General features: G+C 36.0%; 1 protein-coding gene across 6 annotated transcripts in view; it reads left to right on the top strand.

Moving 5' to 3' along the window:
- Positions 1–19,155, top strand: part of LCLAT1 (lysocardiolipin acyltransferase 1) — a 69,637-nt gene extending 50,482 nt beyond the window's left edge. For all 6 annotated transcript variants that reach the window (XM_087965214.1, XM_026681803.2, XM_087965236.1 and 3 more), the window contains one exon: positions 17,203–19,155. In XM_087965214.1, coding sequence (XP_087821340.1) covers positions 17,203–17,702 — 500 coding nt within the window. In that variant the 3' untranslated portion in view covers positions 17,703–19,155. The remainder of the gene's footprint in view (positions 1–17,202) is intronic.
- Positions 19,156–20,960: the final 1,805 nt, after the last annotated feature.

The raw sequence follows: 20,960 nt of genomic DNA, 5'->3' as shown, positions 1-20,960 counted from the left end.
CAGATGTATTTGCTTTCTTGTAGCATGTAACATATGAAAAGATGCCTAATGGCACAACTCAGTAAATAAGGGCCATGCCTTTGTGTATTGGCTGACAGTGTGTCCATTTTCTCCATTTAGTCTTTAATTTTGTCTATTCGTTATGATACATATATTACATTTACAGAATCTCAAATTCTGCTCTTCACCATCCTGCCAAAAATCGTCTTCTAACCCTAACCACATTGTTTTGATTTACTTTCAGCATAGCTGACAGAGCAGAATGTATTTGCTGGAACTAATAAAATTTATCCAAATAATTGTAAGGAGTCGAACTTGTGTTAACAATTTGCAATCCCTCTTTTTAATTCTTTTTAAAACAGATGATTATAGAAAATAGAGTCCAGTCCCTCACATCTTCGTCAGCAGTTTAAGTACTGTATCTTGTTATTTGAATTTCATTTTTGCTAATGTTCTAAAACTACATTTCCCCCAACCAACAAGTTATATTTAGCTAAAATCAGCCCGTTAAGTGTAATTTTCTGATTCAGAATATATTTGGCCTGAGAATGCTAAGAATAATCTTCTCTGAACCTCAGCTATGTGAGAAAGTATAGATTATCCATGCATCGCTGAAGGGAAAAAAACTGAGGGCCCGAATTAAGAATAACCTTTTTAGTGCATATCTGATTAAAAACTGAAAAGCAACCAATTATTTTTTAACCACCAGATATGTGAGTTACTTTTACTTGTGAGAAATCTACATTACAGTGATAATGAAAACCCCTTTCTAAACTAGTATACTTGAAAAATATAATGCCCTCTGTTCCATTATTAATACAGCAAAACTGCTGGAAAACTAAGTGCAAATACAATCCACTTAATGTCATTCAGCACAATAGTACTTTCCATTTTAAACTATAGCATGCGTAGAATAGCAATGAAATATACATGACTTCTTTTTCAAGCTTGTGCTTTAAAGGAAAAAGTTCAATCGACATGTTTATGTTTAATATCATTTCAATTTAATTATATGGATTTGGGAACATTTCTGTAAATGGGAAAATACTAATACAATTTAAAAACACATTACTAATTAGATTATCTAATTATTGAGCCTTGACATACATAGACCATTTTTCCAGGTGTATGATAGCAAAGTGATAGCAAATTTTGGAACATGAAAACCTAAAAATAATCCAGTAATTTATACATCTGTGGAGGATTTTAATGGGAGCATAACTCATGAAGGACATGCTGATTGCTCAGAGATAGAATATGTGCTTTGTATATAGAAATTCCAAAGCAGAGGTGGGAAATTTTCAGTCTGAAATTTCAGACTGTAAGAACCTGTTTTTATATGCAGAACCATCAAGAGGTACTGCTCCCTATGGGAAATTTTGTCAGAAATATCTATAGAAGAGAGAAAAAAAACCATACTTTGAAAAGTATTTTGAAAAATCATTTTTAAGGAATAGCATTCCAAACCCTTCTTAGGGGATAATCATGAAAGGAGAAGGAATATTCAATTTGGACTCCCTTTAAATTTCTAGAAAAATCTTGTCTAAAGGCAATTATTTCCGAGGTGGATACTCTTCTGAGGTGGGGCATTTGTATATCAATTTCTAAATGATAGATGGATAGGTGTAAAGATGAATAATTGCAGGCATTTGTTAAATTCATATGTGGAAAAAAACAAACCAGGCATTGTCACATGGGTCCATTCTTACATTTTGCAAATAATACCAAAAGCATGCAAATTGTTGTGAAGAAAAAATGGCAGGCTTGAACTCTACTGCTAGGTCAGTTCTCTAGTTTTTAAGTGTTGGTTAAACATGAAGTTTGGTCACATATCTAAATATAAGTTCATTCTTTTTCTGTCCCCCCCACCCTCCTTTTTGTAAACTGCTTCTGAACAGATGATTTCAGAAGCCATTTTACTACCAGTATCACAAGTAGTGCAAAATAAATATTTTCTTGCATATCTTTTTTTAAAAAGAAGTGTTTTTGGAAATGAAAGTATTGGTAAGCCATGACAGGAAAGCTGGTAGCTCCAGAATCTTTAGATCTTTATGGAAGATAATTTTGATAGAAGGAAACATTCATGCTATCTTCAATGTATATCCAAAACAGGGACTTGGCTGGATTTTAACCACATTCTATTCAACAGGAAATAAAACAAATTGTTTTCAACTTTTTTGAAATCCTGTGACGGGACTCATGTTGGAAAAAGTTTCATTGTATGTACTTTTTCCTACTACTGGTATAGTTACCCCTTAAATGTCATGTGTTTGAGTGAATGAGGCTTCATCATAATATGGGAACATCAGCTAAGCCGCATCTTGACTCTCTGTGCTTTAATATAGTGTTCTTTCCTGCAACTTTGTCAAGGCACACTTCAGGTCCCTTCTAAGGGAGTCTGAGGGAAAAGGGAAATGAATTTTGCTGTACAAATTGAATCATCCCAAGAGCTTCTTTTACTAAGCTAAGAGGGCTTAATTCCCCCTTTAGCAACAGAAAGACTTCTTTTTTCTTTCAGTGTTCAACATTTTTTATCTATTGTAAAAAAAAAAAAATCCTTATTGCATCCATAGCGCCTCCCCGGTACTCTATGGTACCTATTCTTTTCTCTAGGTACCACAGAACATAGTCTTTGCCTGTGTTCTCATATCTGGTCTATCTAGAACAACTATATAAATATGTTGAATGAATGAAATAAAATAAACTTCATTTCTTAGTTGTTTCTCACCTTCTGCCCCCGCAGTTCTTTTTCCCTGGATGTCCACCTATCATCACAATTTTTCTTACTTCCTCCGTTAGTCAGCTATTCTTCTTTTCAAATTTTTTTCTCCAACTTCATTTCTGTTTCCCAAAATGGTTTTGGTTCTTCTCACCTACAACCACTTAATTCCCTGGGTGACTCTAAGCTTATTCACTCTTAGTCCAATTTTCCTCAGAGTGGTTGTTGTGGGGAATAGGAGGGAATGCTGTGTACACCATCCTGAATTCCTTTAAGAAACCCAGGATACAAAGCTAGCAAATAAAGTAAATACAATTTTTTTCTCCTCCTTGCTGCATCTCCATTCTGCACATTGCATTCATGCAACTATAGCAATTTAGATAAGGAGATTCTGGAGAAGTAATAGCCCGCTGCATGCTGAAGCTAAACCACAATAGGATTGTTTATACTTACATATGTTTTAAACTGTATTGAGGAGACTGCCATGGTCAAAGGGATTAATAATCGATTGATGGTATTTGAATTATTTTATTAATATCTACAAGATGGCTTTGCCTGGACCATGTGGTACATAAGTATGATGTATAATCTAATCTCAACAAGTAGGAGAAAAAATATTCATTCCATGCCAGCTTCTCACTTTCAATTATCCTTCAAGTGTTTTTCTCCTTCCATTAAAATGGGATTCTTGGTGATAAAATTGAGTGTAATATATAACCAGATTTAGTTCTGTAGTAGTGGAATCCAAAATTTTTGTTCTTCCAGTTATTTATGTACTGTAAAGAAATCTTAAATTAAGGTGATCTAGCAGCAATCTGCTGCTTTTAAAAAAAATGATCAAAGGATTTTCTGAATCAAGAGATAGAAGAAGCACCAGTAATGCAGTCATTTAGTACAGCCTTATTGTTGCACTGTTAAGGGAGAGTATTATATCCAAAAGTGCTGTGGGCCACATCTATACTGGTGGTTTTTCACATAATTAATGAAAGGTCAGTAATTCAATCTAGTGGGGGAAAACATCATGTCTTAATTGAATATGCATTAGTGATTATAGGCAAGGACACTTAGTAATCGTTTCTGTAATAGTAAAATACATGTTTTCTCCACTTGATAGGAGAGTACATAAAATACGGGGAAATTAATGCAGAACTATATCTCGTGTGGAATGAAGACTTGTTATATACATATGTCTTTGGTTTTATTACTTGAGTACAATAAGTGTGTTAGAAATTAATTCTTCACTAGTGCATAGTCTGAGCTATTAATCTATATTTCAAAATCTCCTAATGTGACTCTGTTTTAGCTAAATTGTAAGCTTATTATCACATATATTTAAATTTTTGGAAGTATACTAATAAGCTTTTTTTTTCTTTTGGGATCATAAGTAGTTATATACTATTTCTCTTTAAATCTCTCACACATACCTATTATAGGATAGAGTAGCTAAAAAAATATCAAAAGATAATAAATATAAAGTAGCATGGTTTTCCCAGTTGCAATGTATGGCTGTGAAATTTGGACCATAGAAAGGCCAAAGAATTGAGGGCTTTGAACTGTGGTGCTGGAGAAGACTCCTGCGAGTCCCTTGGACTGCAAGGCAATTAAATGGGTCAGTCCTAGAGGAGATCAACTCTGACTGCTCTTTAGAAGGCCAGATCCTGAAGATGAAACTCAAATACTTTGGCCACCTAATGAGAAGGAAGGACTACTGGAAAAGAGCCCAATGCTGGTAAAGATTGAGGGCAATAGAAGAAGAGGACAACAGAGAATGAGGTGGCTGGATGGAGTCACTGAAGCAGTAGGCATGAGCTTAAATAGACTCCAGAAGATGGTAAAGGACAGGAAGGCCTGGAAGAACGTTGTCCGTGGGGTCGCGATGGGTCGGACATAACTTCGCAACTAACAACATAAAGTAGCATAATATAGCATTAACCAATGCTGTTTTAATGTATTTTAATGTATTTCTATCACTATAGAAGTTATAAAAATAACCTCTTGTTAGGCATATCAAAATCAAACAAGAATGTGATATGCCCTTTTTGAAGAGCAGAAATTATTTATGAAACAATTCCCTTTTACATTTCTCTGAAACAATTCCCTTTTACACCTCATCTTATCTTTGATAACACATCATCCATATAACTTTCCCCAAATTGTAAAGTAATCATATTTGAACAAGCTTAGATATTCTTGAGATGGACTAGTGTAAGTAAAAATTTCCCAAAATCTTTTATGTCCTCCAAACATCTTTGCTAATTATCATAATATACTGCTACAGAGCAAAAGTGCAAAATTTACATGGTTTTGAAGTTTGGAACCTGCCAGACTCATAAACCATTGAAAGCAAGGACAGTGGGTCCTTCTCCAGTATCTTAGTTATATTGTGCATGTCTATATGTGCAAGAAAAAAACAGTTCTTGTGACCCATTAAGGTGTGATGTGGTCAACAATGCCTTGTTTTCTTCAGCATTTAAACTTTTATTTTTGTATATTCACTTTGGTATCTCTTACATTGATATTTTGGTGTTTTAATATAATACAGTTATTTTAAAATAATATATTTATCACTCTGATATATGCATTGAAGAAAGATTTGAAAATCTGCCTATACTAAATAATGGCTGTTTCATCATAGAGTAAGGAATAATTGTGCATTCTAATATATTCCCTTCTGCATTGTAAGCTAAGAAGCACTTATGAAAGAATTTGAGCAACAGTGTCAAATGCAAACTTTGTTTTTAATCATCAGTGTTAATTTTTTTCTGTCTTGTTTTTTTCCTGTTCAGGCAATTTTTTTTCAAGGTGGATATACAGTTTCCATCTGATCTTTGGTTTGTAACAGCTTGATACAGTATTAGGTTTTTTACTTTTGACCATATGGGAACTTTGACAGTGAATCAATAACCTGTTTGTGATCTAACTTTATAAGAGTCATGGTGTTAGGAATAGGTATAGGGATATTAAAAGCTTTCTAATGTAGAAGGGAATGTTATAAATAGAAAGGTAAGTGATTGCTTCCTAAAAACAGTGGGGTATTTCTGAAGGTATTTCTGGAACTACTTTTAACTAGTTTTAACTGCAATTTTCCACATAATTTACCATATGACTTTGGAATGCAGGCAGTGCTTGCCAGGAATCCAGCTATTTATTGTATGATGAAGGAAATACATTTTTAATACTGGATTTAAATAATATGCTTCAAACTTTATTATTAACCTTGGATCGTTGAATATAGTTTCCTTTTCCTACTATAATTTTCATTTAAGTCTGAGAGAATTTTTCAATAATTGCAGAAGGATAGTATCACACAATATTTTCTATTCACATCGCTTGTTTAGTTTTAAATTTGTTTTTTTAATAGGTGATTGTCAATTTACTTGTTTATGATTCAATGTACTATACGAATCCTAAAAATGGATTTCTTCAGTGACTAGGTTAAGCATCTTTAGTGTTCACTCAAGATTTATCTCTAAAACATGAGAGTTGATTGGTGTTAAATATTCATGTGGTTGTAAAAAATGACATTCAGAGATGAAGTAAAGTTGAAGTAATGTTGAAGTAATATTAGTATCCTACTTACAGAAGATAAATGTAGTTCTTGCAGAATCCAGAGAATCCTACCATATAAGGAAAGATGGAAACTACAATTATGTTTAGATAGACAAATAGACAAAGCTTAGGACAATAAAATGTATTTTTAAAATATAGGAAGGAATTACTGATTATCCAAGGGCTTAAATTTTAAAGGTTAGAGATTTGTCCATTGAATGAGATTTTAAAATACCGTGTTTCTCATATAATAAGGCCGGGTCTTTTTTTTTTTTTTTTTTTTTTTTTTGAGCCCCGAAAAAATGGTTAGGCTGTCTTTTCGGGGGATGACTTATCACTAAATGCAGTGCTAGAAGATGATGCTTTGCTTTCAGCATGCCAGCTTTTTTTTCTTTCCAGAGAGGGAAAGTGAAAAAGAGAATAAATGAGTAACTAGTAAAAAAAAATTAGGGAGTATATTGGTGCATCTCAGTTCATATTGCCTATCTGTGGTTTAATGTCAAACTTTCCAATTATGTACTGTCTTCTGAACAATACTTCAGAATCTTTAAAAAAATGCTCCTTTGATAAGACTCTATAAACTAAATTAGAGTAAAAAGGTGGCAGCTTTATGAGACCAAACATGTTTGTTGAATGTAGGTGTTGATACTGGGACATTCTTATACACATGCAGACTCCATATATTTTTTTTAAAAAAGAACAAGAAATAAAGCCTACAGCTTTAATGTCAATGTTTGTTAACTGAAGTATTGTTAATTTAAGCTTTTGTTATATTTAAGTTTGAGCAAGCCACGAACCAGCCTAGACATGTTTGTACACAGAAGTGTCTTCTCATTTAAATTCATAGTCACTAAACAAGCCTGGCTAAGACTAGCTGAGGATATAAACTTCATTTTCATCTCATTAGGCCACCTGGAAGCAGCAATCAGTGAGTTAGTCTTGACGTCAGTAGTCTCTCTACTTCATTAAAATGTTAATTTCATGGCTTTAATTCCTTTTGTAAAACGTGCTGCTGCAGGACACTTTCTGCTACTTTCCCCCACCCCTCTCCTGTACTAAATAAATCATTTTTTTTTTATTGCCATCAGAGTTTTTGCTTTGTTTTGCTGTTTCTTTTTTTAGCACTCTGAAAGGACATTGAAGACATTAGACAAATATATATATATATATATATATATATATATATAATCCTTGAAACAGGAAGCCCTTTAAAAGGACCTAATGAAGCTCCTCTATTAATAATTAACAAAATATCTGTTTCCTTTTATTATTTTGATATGAACACAAAAGAAGATCATGGATCACTGAACTAGAATAATAATTTTAAAAACCCATATTAACTATTTTTATTCCAAAAGTCTGATTGGAAGAGTGTATACAGTACACTCTTCCAATCAGATATGTTATTAATAATAATATTCGATTTATTAGAGTAAGTTCATTACTGTAATTCTCAATTTGAAAAACAATCTTGGAAACCAGACAATCTATAAATTGTATAAATAAAAACAATTCTGATAACCAATTAATACGTCTGACTTTACTTATCATAAAATTATTAAATAAAAATTGTTCCCAAATCAGTAGGCTATACAGCCTGCTCTGTATCCATTTCATTGCCAAAGTGTTATTGTAGGAAAAGCAATACTTGAATATTTGAATAAAATAGAGCTCAAAGGGACCTTGGAGGTCTTCTAGTCCAGCCCCTGCTCAATATAAGTATATACAGTTATGCACAACCTTCCCTTCACAATTCCTAATGTTATTTTCATTCCTCCAGCTTTCTGGCCTAACAAATTACAGAAAGATAAGAATTTGAGAAATATAGGAGTAACCCTGATGAACCTGGCCCTGATCAACCATATTAATTCAATATTTTATATTTCATAGTGGTCAACAGATGCCTCTGTGGTAATCACAAGCAAGACATGGAAACAAAACACATTTCTGCCATTGTTCCTCTGCAAATAATATCTGGAGGAGTGCTGCCTCCAACACTAAACTAACACTAAGCCTGCAAGACACTTTTCTATGAGAACCTGACTAACTCAAGGTTGACTCAGCCTTCCATCCTTCAGAGGTTGGTAAAATGAGGACCCAGATTGTTAGGGGCAATATGCCGACTCTGAAAAATGTTTAGGGAGAGCTGTAGAAGCACTAAGAGTGGTCTTAAATGCTATTGCTACTATATACTAATGGCTCGCCCTGTCAGCCTTGGTCAGAGTGATCTTGGTAGTTCCTTGATTAGGCTGTTGTTAACTGTTACCTTGTTTGTCTGCATTGGTAGTTCCTTGATTAGAATACTGTTTACTTCTTGATTGTTGGTCTAGTGTTAATCACTGCTCATATGGTGCTGATTACTGGCAGGGATGTGTTTGTAGTCCTTTTGTTTTCTTTGTGGAGTTTTGATTGTCTCTTTTGAGTGGTATGTAGATGTTGTTTATCTCTATGTGCTTGTTGATGGCTGAGTGCTGGGCTTCCAGGAATTCTCTGGCGCTTTGGATTTGGCTTGATCTAGGATGCTCAATTTCCCATTGAAACTTTGGTTGTGTTTGTCCATGTGTTGTGAAATTAAGGAGTTGTTTTTTCATGTCTTCTGGTTGCTAGCTAGAGTTTATGGATGCACTCTGCTAGTCTTCTGCCTGTTTGTCCTACATATAGTTGCTACATTGTATGTTGTAGATGACTCCTAGATTACTTCTTTTCTTGTTTCTTTTCTGTTTTTTTTTTCCTATTGGTACTACAAGAAAAGAACAATTCAGACATATTTCTTCTGTCTGTTCTAAATCTGCTTTTAGTCAGTTTCATTTGGATGGCTGCTGGTCCTAGAGTGTTAAAAAAAGAAGAAAAAACTTCCCCTTGTCACCTGTTTCCATGCTATCCAATATTTGGCTCCATCCATCATTTTTTTTAATCTAAAAATGCTCTTAAATATTCTGCTTCTCCTTTTTGTCAAAAAGGAGGTGTAGACTCCTGATTATCAACATTAGAGAACTGGAATCTTGTCTCATAGGTTATAACAATTAGTGGTTAACAAACTATTATACTGATACAGTGATGCCCTCTTGACTTAAATTATGAAAGGCAATTTTAGATAATATATGACTACAAGATACTTTTCTGGAAAATCAGTGTTTTGATACACTCTTATTTACGCATAGGAACATAAGAATTCTTGTGTAAATTTTTAAAATCAACTTTTTCTGGATTTTAAATATTAAAAAACTCTCCTTCTCATCCTCCTCATCCATTCGCCCAGGTAGTAATCTTCCATTTAAAATGTTTTAAATAGAAGACTGTTACTTAATCTGGGACACTCTTAGGTACTTTAAACAATAGATATATCTGATATTTTAACATTACATTTAAAAAAAATGGACTATTTTTGAGTCTGACCTAGAATCTGATCAATTTTGTTTCACATTGAACATTGTCTAAAAGGTCATTTACTATGAATAGGTAATTCTAAATGCTGTTCTTTGTCATTTGTAAAAACACACTAACGATGTAAGCACTTGTTCTTTACACAACTCAAGTCATGAATTTTACACAACTCAGGTCATGTCTTTTAGTGCATAGTTATGGATAAATAGATAGAATTGACAGACAGATACACAGACAAGAAATAATGGATGGAAACTAATCAAGAAGAGAAACAACCTGGAATTGAGGAGAAACTTCCTAACAGTGAGGACAATTAACCAGTGGAACAGCTTGCCTTCAGACCTTGTGGGTGCTTCAGCACTGGAGGTTTTTCGGAAGAAGCTGGTCAGTCACTTGCCTGAAATAGTATAGGATTTCCTCCTGCTTGAGCAGGGCCTAGACTAGAAGACCTCCATGGTCTGTTCCAGCTCTATTCTGATTCTGATTCTTTAGACAGACTGATATACACCTCTCTTTTTTCCATGCACACACAGTAAAACATATTTATGATAGGGACTTCAATTGTGTAACTTCGTTTAAGTACCTTTTGAAATTCCATAAATTCTTATTTATTTGAGAAATATATGAATTAAATTATATAAAAGGATGGCTATAAGCTTTCCATGAAAGTTACAAAGGAATAGGTTTTTTTTATACTTAAAGCTAACAGAGTCTCTCAATAAAGTTTTTTTTATTAAAAGTATCTTTGAATTTGAAATTAAATTTAGTTACCTCATATTTAATGCCTACTTTACCTGTTGATACCAGTCTGATAGAACTGAGCAAACCTTAAGAAATCAATTAGCTACAGCAGAATTGACTTCATAACTTTATGTTGCTTTATGATGGACAACCTCTGTGTTTGATAAGGTTTACTTTTAGGAAAGTGAAATGTAACTTGAGAGATCCAATTCTAGCTAGAGTTAGAGTATACAATAATGCACAGTTTACCTCAGATATCACAATATGTACACACCTTGAATTTTGTAAGATTAAGTTTTTAAAAATATTTTTTAAAAATACCAAGATGCCATTTAAGAATGTAGCTGTGAACAAGCATATCTCGTGGAACATTTGGGGCTGACACAATTGCTTTTCAGGCCAAATTCAGCATATAAGCTATCAGTTATCTCTAAAAGAAGTAAAAGAAGAACCTGGGGGGGGGGGGACACACATGAGCAGAAGGCCTGACTGGCACGTGAATGGAGGCTCTGGGCAGGGCACGAGAGAAGCCCTGGATGCACCAGAATGAAAGAAAGCCCCAGCTGGTACATTGGTGGCACACAGTGTGGTGGGCATGGCAGCAGCAGACAGGGCAAAGTGGCAGGGGAAGGAGGTAGGTGGGGCGGGGAGCAAAAGTGCTGAGATAGGGAGAAATAAATGGGTGGGGAAGTTCAAGAGGAGGCAGAAGAGGCAATTCCTTACTTTATCAAGGCTTGGAAATGCAAGCTTGGCTTGGCTTGTGTCCTCACCGAATAACCAATGAAGTTTGGTTAATGACAATGGGGACTACCTGGATTTCTGTCACTGAGTAATGTGGTCATATGACATTGCACTTTTGACCGCATTGCTTAGCAACAGAAATTCCTCTCTCAATTACTGCCGTTAACCAAATACTATCTTTTAAGCAAGGAGCAATATCTGACTTAACCGAATATTTTCTGTAAGACATAATGCTAATTCCAATCCTTTCTCTCTCTCTCTCTCTCCCTCTCTCTCTCTCTCTCTCTCCTCTCTCTCCTCTCTCTCCCTCCTCCCTCCCTCCCTCCTCCCTCCCTCTCCCTCTCTCTCTCTCTCTCTCTCTCTCTCTCTCTCTTACGGAGTGGCATTTTTATTGCCAGATGCAGCAACTTAAAAGCAATTGTGCTAAACAATTATGTGTGCTACAAAGCAATGTATTAGAGTTAGGAATCAATTATTTTCTAATGAGGCATTCCATTATTATATTGATATATTTGGTTTTCTACGGGTCTCAGGTTAATCCTGAAACAGATTCTTTGTGAATAAATATTTCTCATAATTAAAGAGTGTTTATTGAAGCTGAGACGTTTCATTAAATCCTTTTCAGATCAAGGAGCCTCCCAGAGTACTGGGTTAATTGAACTTAATAAGATTTGTCCACTTGTGCATTTTGGTATGGCAGAAACTGTTTTAGTGCCAGCCAGATAGCAGCTATAAGCTCTTTTCTTCTTCCCCATCCTCTCATGAATTTAAATGCCTGTTACTTTCAGAGTTTTTTCAGGCTGCATTCTGATCAGCCACTTCATATCATAAAGGCTATCAGGTCCTATGCCTTATGCCATATGCCTGAATCAAGGGATTCAGGAAGTAACAACAATGACTGCATGATGGAGCTAATGTAATATTATGCCATATGTTCTGCCAGCTGACCTTCACCAACCTCTTGCTCCCACTGCTGACCAGGCAGCCTAGCTGGGTTTTGTGGTGCAAGGCTGAAAGCAACCTCAGAGTCAAAAAAAAAACATCCTTTTGTGCCATGCTGCTGGTCTGGTCTGGTCTAATGCTCTTTAAAAGTTTCAAATACCAACAAGGACAGGATCCATGGCAGCTCCTGCCCTCTGGAACAATATTGCCCCTGAAGTTCAGTAGGCTTTTAGCCTCCTAGCTTTCCATAAAGCACTGAAGACCTGGAATAAGACAAGATGATTGAATATTAGAAGCTTAACCCTGGAACAGGTTTTTGTCTTTAATGTGTTTGGTTTGTATAGCTTTAATATAGTTTTTATGTTGTTTTAATTTTTGATTAGGAGCTGTCCAGAGTTGTTGTAAGATGGGCAATGTTTAGAATGAACTGAATGAATTGAATGAATGAGAAAGAAAGAAAGAAAGAAAGAAAGAAAGAAAGAAAGAAAGAAAGAAAGAAAGAAAGAAAGAAAGAAAGAAAGAAAGAAGAGAAAGAAAATAGTTTTGCAAGTTCATCACTGCCTTTGAGAAGTAGCACCTCCTTGCTTCTTGGTTCAAGCTCCTGAAAACAGGGAATCACTAAAAATTTCTCTCTGTTGGATCTGATCAGTCAGACTAGTACTGCTTGGAATAGATTGTCCTGCAGATATTCAGGTTTATGACTTACAAAGACATACATTGGTTTAAACCAGCACCTTAAATTATACTCAGAAACAAATCCACAAACAAGGTTGGCATGAAGCCCAAGTTACATGCTCCCATATGATCCATAAACAATGCACGCTACCCATTTTGGATGAGCTATAGTTTCCTAGTTGTTTTTAAGGGGCGCCCATATATAGTAGAATAGTAATCCAACCAGTTAATGAAGGCATACATTATTGTAGTTAAGTCCTCCAGCCCAAATACGGTTACAACTCCTGCACCAGCTTCATTATGTCTTCCGTCTGCTGATCCAGCAGGAAATGTCCCCACCAAGTCATAAATGATGGACAGGACTTACCTGTCAAGAAGCAACTCTGGTGGCAAAAGAGAATCCTGATGTATTGATGTCTAAGATCCCATTGGTTTATGGAATGTTTACTTTGTTCTTCAGAATTTGATTATTAATCATACCTGTCGCATTCACAGCAAACTTGAATGAAAAATCCATTAGTTATCTGATTACATCTAATTTCATTGTCACATTAATGAATATGTGTATATATCATGTAGTGTTTCAGTCTTTTACCTTAAAACTATTCAAAGGATTGTTGATGATGCTTAAAATCCAGTTGTAAAGATCAGGAAGAAATTGCAGGCATTCTGTAGTGGCTGAATCAAAGAACTGTTGAAAAAATCAGAAATCTAGCTCTTGATGAAACATCTGGCAATGCTATTGCATCTAGAGATTTTATTGGAAGGAAAACAACCTATCTCATTTTACACATAATTTGCATTATGATTTCTGTTGAAATAGGTTCTTCGGGTTTTTTTATAACAAGTAATCTAAACAGCAGATTTTCACATCTCTTTTAGTATAACAATTATCGCTGGTTTGTTGGCAGTAATAGCTAATCATTTAAAGATATTTAAATAAAGAGAATGCAATTTATATATTATTAAAACGCTTGTTATCATGACCTTTAACTGGGTGACACTGTGCCACAAAGTGTAACATTTTTTTGAACCAAGGTATTTCAAATGGGCTAACGTATCAATTGTGTCCACAATTCAGAACCCATGACTCCCAAGGGAATGAAATTTGGGGAGGTTGTGGCTGCTTCAGCCTACTATCTGCTGCTGCAGTCACATGATCTTCATTTTCAGTGTTCCGTTTCCCAGCCAGTTTTGCAATCTTTCATCACTTACCTACCTGCTAGAAAGGGAAAAGTAGTGGGAAGGACACAGGAAGAAAGAGAGATTTGCTATGCTTCCTGCCAAATTCCTACAAGGAAACTCAATGGGGAAGCCAGTAGAAAGTCAGAAGTCACTCTTGCTCCCATAGTTCCTTCTCTCCCCCCCCCCCCCGCTCCCCAGTCATTCTGTTTCTATATTTAGATAAGGAAATTTCTCTGAAACAATGACCCAACAGGACATGAGTTACCTAGTGTAAAATAAACATGATGACATAAAGTAATCATTGTCCTCCATAGTCCTTTTATGAGCTTCAACTTTCCCAAAATGAAATGACTTTAAGGGCCATCCAGAATGCAAGAAGATTTGGAGCCAATACCTGTCTGGGGACTGTGTTCCCTAATGTTCAAGTCACTGCTGAGGAGGTCTGACTTCTGATTCCCACTGCTCTTATCTGAAAAGGAGAAGAGGTATTTTTGAAGGGCTGCTCTTGATATTTGACTAGGAAAACCATGCTTGGCAAAGTGGTTCAAGCATCGGGTCAAATATAGCTTTATAGCCAGCATTTTGAGGCCTGGAAACTCAACAGGTAGACAGTGTAGTAGCATCTTCAAAATAGGCTTTATTCTACAATCTGGCCACTCAGTTTTGCACCAGCTATAATTTCTGACCGATCTTCAAAGTATACCCATGCAGAGCACATTGCAGTAGTCAAAACAAGAATGATAAGGATGATAGTCACTTTTCTATGGCTTAGTGGTCCAGGTAGGCTGTAATGGATGTACCAGCTGAATTCTTATACTTGATCCTCTGAACAGCAGGTTGAACTGAATCTAAAATACTCCTTGGGTACAATATTTTGGTAAAGCAAAAGCCCCATATTCTTAAGCAAACATCTCAATTTATTCCTTTAAAATATTCTTGAAAATCAATATATGATTTTACTATGGATTAATTCCATGGAAATTGCAGAGGTTTATTTTTATAAAAACTGGGTCATGTTCCAAAGGACTGCATGCAACTTGACATATAAAGTTTCTTCTGTACACTTTTTAACAACTGCTCTCCATATTTGTAAAGACAGCCCAAGATAGTATTTTGCCTCTGAAATAGTTAATATTTTTTGCATATGTAACTCTTTCAATCCAGCTGCTATAAGCATGTGTTAGGAAAAAAGTTCAATCTGTAAATTTCACTTCAAAAGAGTTTATTTATATGGTATACTTAATTTAGTGCAGCTTTTTTACTTAGAAACATTTTCAGAACAACACAGCAGATAACATTTTTAAAAAGAATAAAATAAATACTGTCGATATAGCTTTAAATTAACTTATAAGATTCTACTTAAACCAATAAATTATTTTATTGAAATATTTGAAGAAGCAGAAAATTGAGTTCTTTAAACTGGGCTCCCCTAATGTTACTAAAACATGTTACTAAAAACACTATTGTAATAGTATTTAATTATGTTAGTTAAATTAATCAACTTTATTAATAATTTAATTTATTTCATTATAAATGCAACAGAAAATAGACACAAAAAATAAATAAAATCAATAAATTAAGTATATGTAAGATGAAAACTACAGTTCTTAAACAGCAAATTAAACCTTTATCATACAAGAGTAATACTGATTGAACCTTCCATACAACCAATCCATATGTAGAGAGTGAACACATATGCTCTGAAACAAAATTCAGTCCAAGTTCTTAAATCAAGTGTAGCAGAGTCTTTCCTTCACAGTACAACAATCTTTTTAACAATAAATCACACAGTAATAAATCCAAAATTTTTCAGTACATAATGCAACAATGCATCACATCTTTAAACCATATTCCTTTTTCTGGCACTATATTAACCACCTGAAGAATATTCAACCAAAATGGTACAACTATAGGACAAGCTCTAAATATATATGTCATTATAAGCCAAAATATTAGAATCACAACGTCCCATGGTTGAGACCCAAACTGTGTTAAACATCTGCATCCTCTTGAGTGTCAGGAAACAGAATATAATACTTCACTAAATTAATCCCTATTAAGACTAGACAGTACACATTTAACTTTCTTCAAATACTAACCAATTAATTTATTAAAACAGAATGTTCCAGCTCTTAACTGGTATCCCATATCTGTCCTAGCACAAACCAGAAACTATGACACAATTGAGCACAGGCTACATATGGGCTTGGGAGTAGAGAGAGCAGGTAAATCTAAATGTGTGGCTATCAACAAAAGTTATGTCTTTTACAATGTCTCATGTCGTTTTTTCCTTTGAATTAAAAAGTTCCCAAAATGTACAGTAATACTTAAACCCAGTATTTTTCAAAGTTGGCAATTTTAAAATGTCTGGACTTCAACTCCCAGAATTCCATAGAAGTTCACAATTAACAATTCTGTATGGGAGTTAGCCTGTACATGTTGAGGGTTAAATGGGATGTGTGAACTGTAGATGTGTACCTCCAATAGTCCTAGAGATACATGCAAGATATTCTTGCCCCCTCCCCCAGAAATACATTAAAGCTTGGGGACAGAATGGACCAACTTGCCATGGTCATCTCGCCACAGCCAAAGTACTGCAGGACAACTCACTGCAGCCAACTCACCGTGGGACAATCCATGTGGGTTCGATGGGCTCAATGCAATAAAAGTTATTCACCATTGTTTCTCCTATATTATTTTCATTGACAAAAATGGAAGTAATGTAGAAGAAACAGAGATAGATAAGATTTATTGTATTGAGTTATCCCATGTGAATTGTCCCGCAGCAAGATGGCTGTACCGGGTTGGCCATGGCAAGTTATCCACAGCAAAATGGCCATGACGAGTTAGCTGAGGCAAGTTGCCCTAGACCCACTAGCAGAATGCAGTTGTGCAATTCAGGTGGTGGTTCTCCTGTGCTCCTAGCATTGTCTGTCATACCTTACTTTGGAGTTTTCTGGAAATATTTGAATCTGCCAGTCCTACATTGAAGAATCTAATTAACCTTCTGAGTTAGCACATCTTTAAGCCACTATACCAGATTTCTGCTACAAACTAGGCAGCCTTCAGCAACATTTTCTTGTCCATCTGGACTTCACAGACACTGTATATGAAAGCTGGCTGAGTGACTTTGGGCTCATCACTCTCTCTTGTGGCTGTGAGGAAAATAGGAAGCAGGAATGTTAGTATGTTTGCCAGAGAGAGAGAAAGGGGGGAGGAGAGGATGGTATTATAATTATAATAATTATAATTATATTTCTTTCTAGGTAATAACCTTGATGCTGTTCATGACATAACAGTGGCATATCCTCAAAACATTCCACAAACTGAGAAACATCTTCTGTGTGGAAATTTTCCCAAGGAAATTCACTTTCACGTCTGCAGATACTCTGTAGAATCCCTGCCAACCTCTCGGGAAGACTTGCAACTCTGGTGTCAGAAGCGTTGGGAAGAAAAAGAAAAACGGCTGCGCCAGTTCTATGAAGGCAAAAAATATTTTGATGTGTCAGGGAGAAGCAAAATCCCACCCTGTAAATCTGAGCTCAGGGTCTTGGTTGTTAAGTGCATTTCCCTCTTGTACTGGACATTTTTCACATTCTCTGCGATTGCACTGTTATACATGTACAGCTTTGTAAGATGGTATTTTGTGATTGTAATTGTCATTTTCACTGTGCAAGAAAAGCTGTTTGGTGGACTTGAATTGATAGAACTTGCATGTCATCAATTTTTTAATAGACGCAGGTTATCCAACGTAAACAGATGTTAAATTTATCTGGTGTATGTACTGATTGGATGGGTGATGTTTATGAGCACTTTTCAGATGTGCCATAAACTTTTCATAGTGGAAGGAGATTTTTGCATGGAAATTAATATTTCTTAATGCTGTTTTGGTTAATGCACCATAGTCTTCTTGTAAAGGACAAAAGTTCATATTGAATTTTTAATTTTTGAATGTATCAATGTTCCTCTTGCAGCTAGCCTCTGCAGCATCGCTGGAAAAGCATTTGCTGATCGATCAAAGTTTATATCCATTGAATTGTTTAAATACATAGCTCTAAATTGCTGGGCAAATTAGGGAACTAAAAGTCATGGACTGTGATTCTTACAGTGCCTTGCTATAAATAATGTGTGAGATTTGAAAGTCCCAGTTTATTACACGATTAATAGTTGACTAACTTCAGTTCTCTACCTTTATACCTTACACAGAGTTAAATGACTGATGCAGTTATTGTCATCCAAATCAACAAGTGTTTTGATCTACTGAAAGAGAAAACTAATCCTGGGACTTAAAGTTGGATGAATGAAGATAAGTCTGTTTAAAAAAAACTTGTGCTATTTTGAAAAGAAAAATCCAAAAGTCAGTAAGGCTTACCTCTAAGTAAAGGTGCTGTTAAAGGTAACTGAGCTGGACCCCACCATCCTTTTGCAAGTCCTAAATCATCTTCAGGATTCAATTCCTGTGAATTGTTTGTCATATGGTGAAATCAGAGTCCATCTCCACTTCGGGTTTAAGCTGCCCTCCAAACCTAACCGCTAAATGCTCAGGCAAAACAATGTAAAACTGGGCGAGGTATTTAAATTAAGTTTCCCATGATATGAAAATAGAAATAATGTTTAAAATTGCCCCATTGGATTATTACTATAAGAAACATTAAGGTTTTTCTATTAACATTTGTCTCCTTTCCCAAAATCTGAATTAGGAGAATACTTTATCATGGAAACTGAAGAACATTTGTGAAATCAGTCCATGTTTGACGATAAGCAGCGCCCCTTCCCGCCCCTCCCCAGGCTTCTACTCCATGTAATGAATTAGATTCCCCCAAAAAAAAAATTTCCTAATTGGACCCTTTTTTTCTTGTTAAGGCTAAACTTCTTCCCTCCTGCTATTTTTTAATGGAATTAGGGTAAAAACTTGAACTGGCTGAGTTCATCTTTTACACTTAACACAATAGGCCAAGACATTTCTCTGAATGTTAATAATACCAGAGCTACGTGTTCAACATATTAAATGTCATGGTTACTTCCACATCTTTTTCAATCCCGGTCGCCCCTACGGTAAGTTTTCACAGAACCATTTTATAAATAAATTGTATTAAGAGCTGCTGATATATGAAATGTCTGTAAACTGGTCTTAGATTACCAATGTTATCAAAATGTCAATGTTTTAGTCATAAAAAAATATTTACTCCAGAGCAACAATAAAGAATTTAAAATGCAAATTGGTACAGTTTTATTGCATTCGTTGACAATTTGATTTATGACCTTACAACTTAACCTGGTTAGCTAGCAAAACACATTATAATATATACAATATAAAAGTTATAAGGCAATACAGTCTTTAAAACTGAACTCCAACCAAGATTCCTCACAAAACTATGTCTTGACTCAGAATAGGACACACATACTAAAGTGCACTAATATCCTGACTCCCCTGTCTGAGAAGGAAGCGTAGTCTCCAAAGCTTTCCAGAAAACTGACAGGGCTGTCCAAATTTAATGGAGGAGGCTGCCACAGAATTCACTGTTCTTAGATCCACTAGGCGAGTTGATTTCACAGAAGGTATCTCAAGGGTGCCTGCTCTGCCACATATGGTTGGTCTGAGTGAAATAATTGGATACTCGTAGTTCTAAAGTATCCTGGCTCTATGCTATGCTGGACCTCAGGTGACAACCAGCATTTTTAATTGCACCCAGAGCTACAGTGTTACATGTGCACTCAAAACTGAATATGTGCCATGACATTTGGAATCAGTTGTACTTTCAAAATGCTTTTCAAGAATGGTGCTGTGTAGTCTAGTCTAGCCAGGAAGTGTCTAAGGCATATGTCTCCAGGAATTAGGTGCAACTATTGCACAAGATGGATTTGTGCAAATCCTGGCCATGGTTACCATCTGATCTCAATCAGTAGGCACAAGTTCAGATGGACTGCCATCTTGTACATCAACTCTGTGGGAGTATTGCCTTATCCAAAGTTGTTAATGGTAAACCTCCAAACCTAAAGCCCACAGCCACATGGTCTAGCTAGGGTTGTATCAAAAATCTATTATTTTCCCACCCCAGATCCTCACAGTCTCAAGAGACTGGGAAGAATCTTGGCATAATTTGAGGCAGAAATAATATAAATATCATCATGGAGGACATGGATCTAAAACACAGGTGACAAGACAGCTTGCCCTTGGAAGTTGTGGGAGCGCCATCACTTGAGACTTTCAAGAAGAGATTGGACTGCCATTTGTCAGAAATGGTGTAGGGTCTCTCACTTGGGTGGGGGGTTGGACTAGATGACCTACAAGGTCCTTTCCAATTCTGATTATCTGTTATCCTAAGATCCTGTCCTGTTCCTCAGGACTAACAGGCTGTAACTCTCTCTGGATAACTCAGCAAGAAGTGCCTCAGTCAATTCCATAAGACCTTCATTGAGCCTAAGTGGCGCAGTGGTTAGAGTGCTGTACTGCAGGCCACTTCTGCTGACTATCAGCTGCCTGTAATTTGGCAGTTCAAATCCCACCAGGCTCAAGGTTGAGTCAACCTTCCATCCTTCCGAGGTGGATAAAATGAAGACCCAGATTGTTGGGGGCAATATGCTGACTCTGTAAAACCGCTTAGAGAGGGCTGTAAAGCACTATTAAAGTGGTATATAAGTCTAAGTGCTGTTGCTATTGCTATAGCCAGACTCTGAAACAAATTCAACTCACATCTGACAGATGACTAAAGTAGCCTGGAATGCAGCATTGATCCCAAGGACCAAGACTGCCTTCCCTGAGAACAATCCACCCCTGGTCTTCCACCAATCACCCTATGCCAGGTGTGTCAAACTCACATCGCCACAGTGGTGTCACATGACATATCAGGACTTTTTTCCCCTTGGCTAAACCAGGTGTGAGCATGGCCAGCACATGACGCATCTGGGCCATGGGCCGGGAGTTTCACAGCTCTGCCCTATGCCCTCCATCACCATTGCCTACTCTCATCTCTTTATAACATCCATCACCCAATGATTCTTGCCCTCCCTTCCCCACATCAAA

This window comes from Notechis scutatus, chromosome 1 (assembly GCF_049901735.1).
Source record: "Notechis scutatus isolate UNSWTSFEM ecotype Mainland chromosome 1, rNotScu1.2, whole genome shotgun sequence".
In the NCBI taxonomy this organism is placed as follows: domain Eukaryota; kingdom Metazoa; phylum Chordata; class Lepidosauria; order Squamata; family Elapidae; genus Notechis; species Notechis scutatus.
The sequence above is the reverse complement of the archived record's forward strand: the minus strand, read 5'-3'. Positions and strand labels throughout refer to the sequence as shown.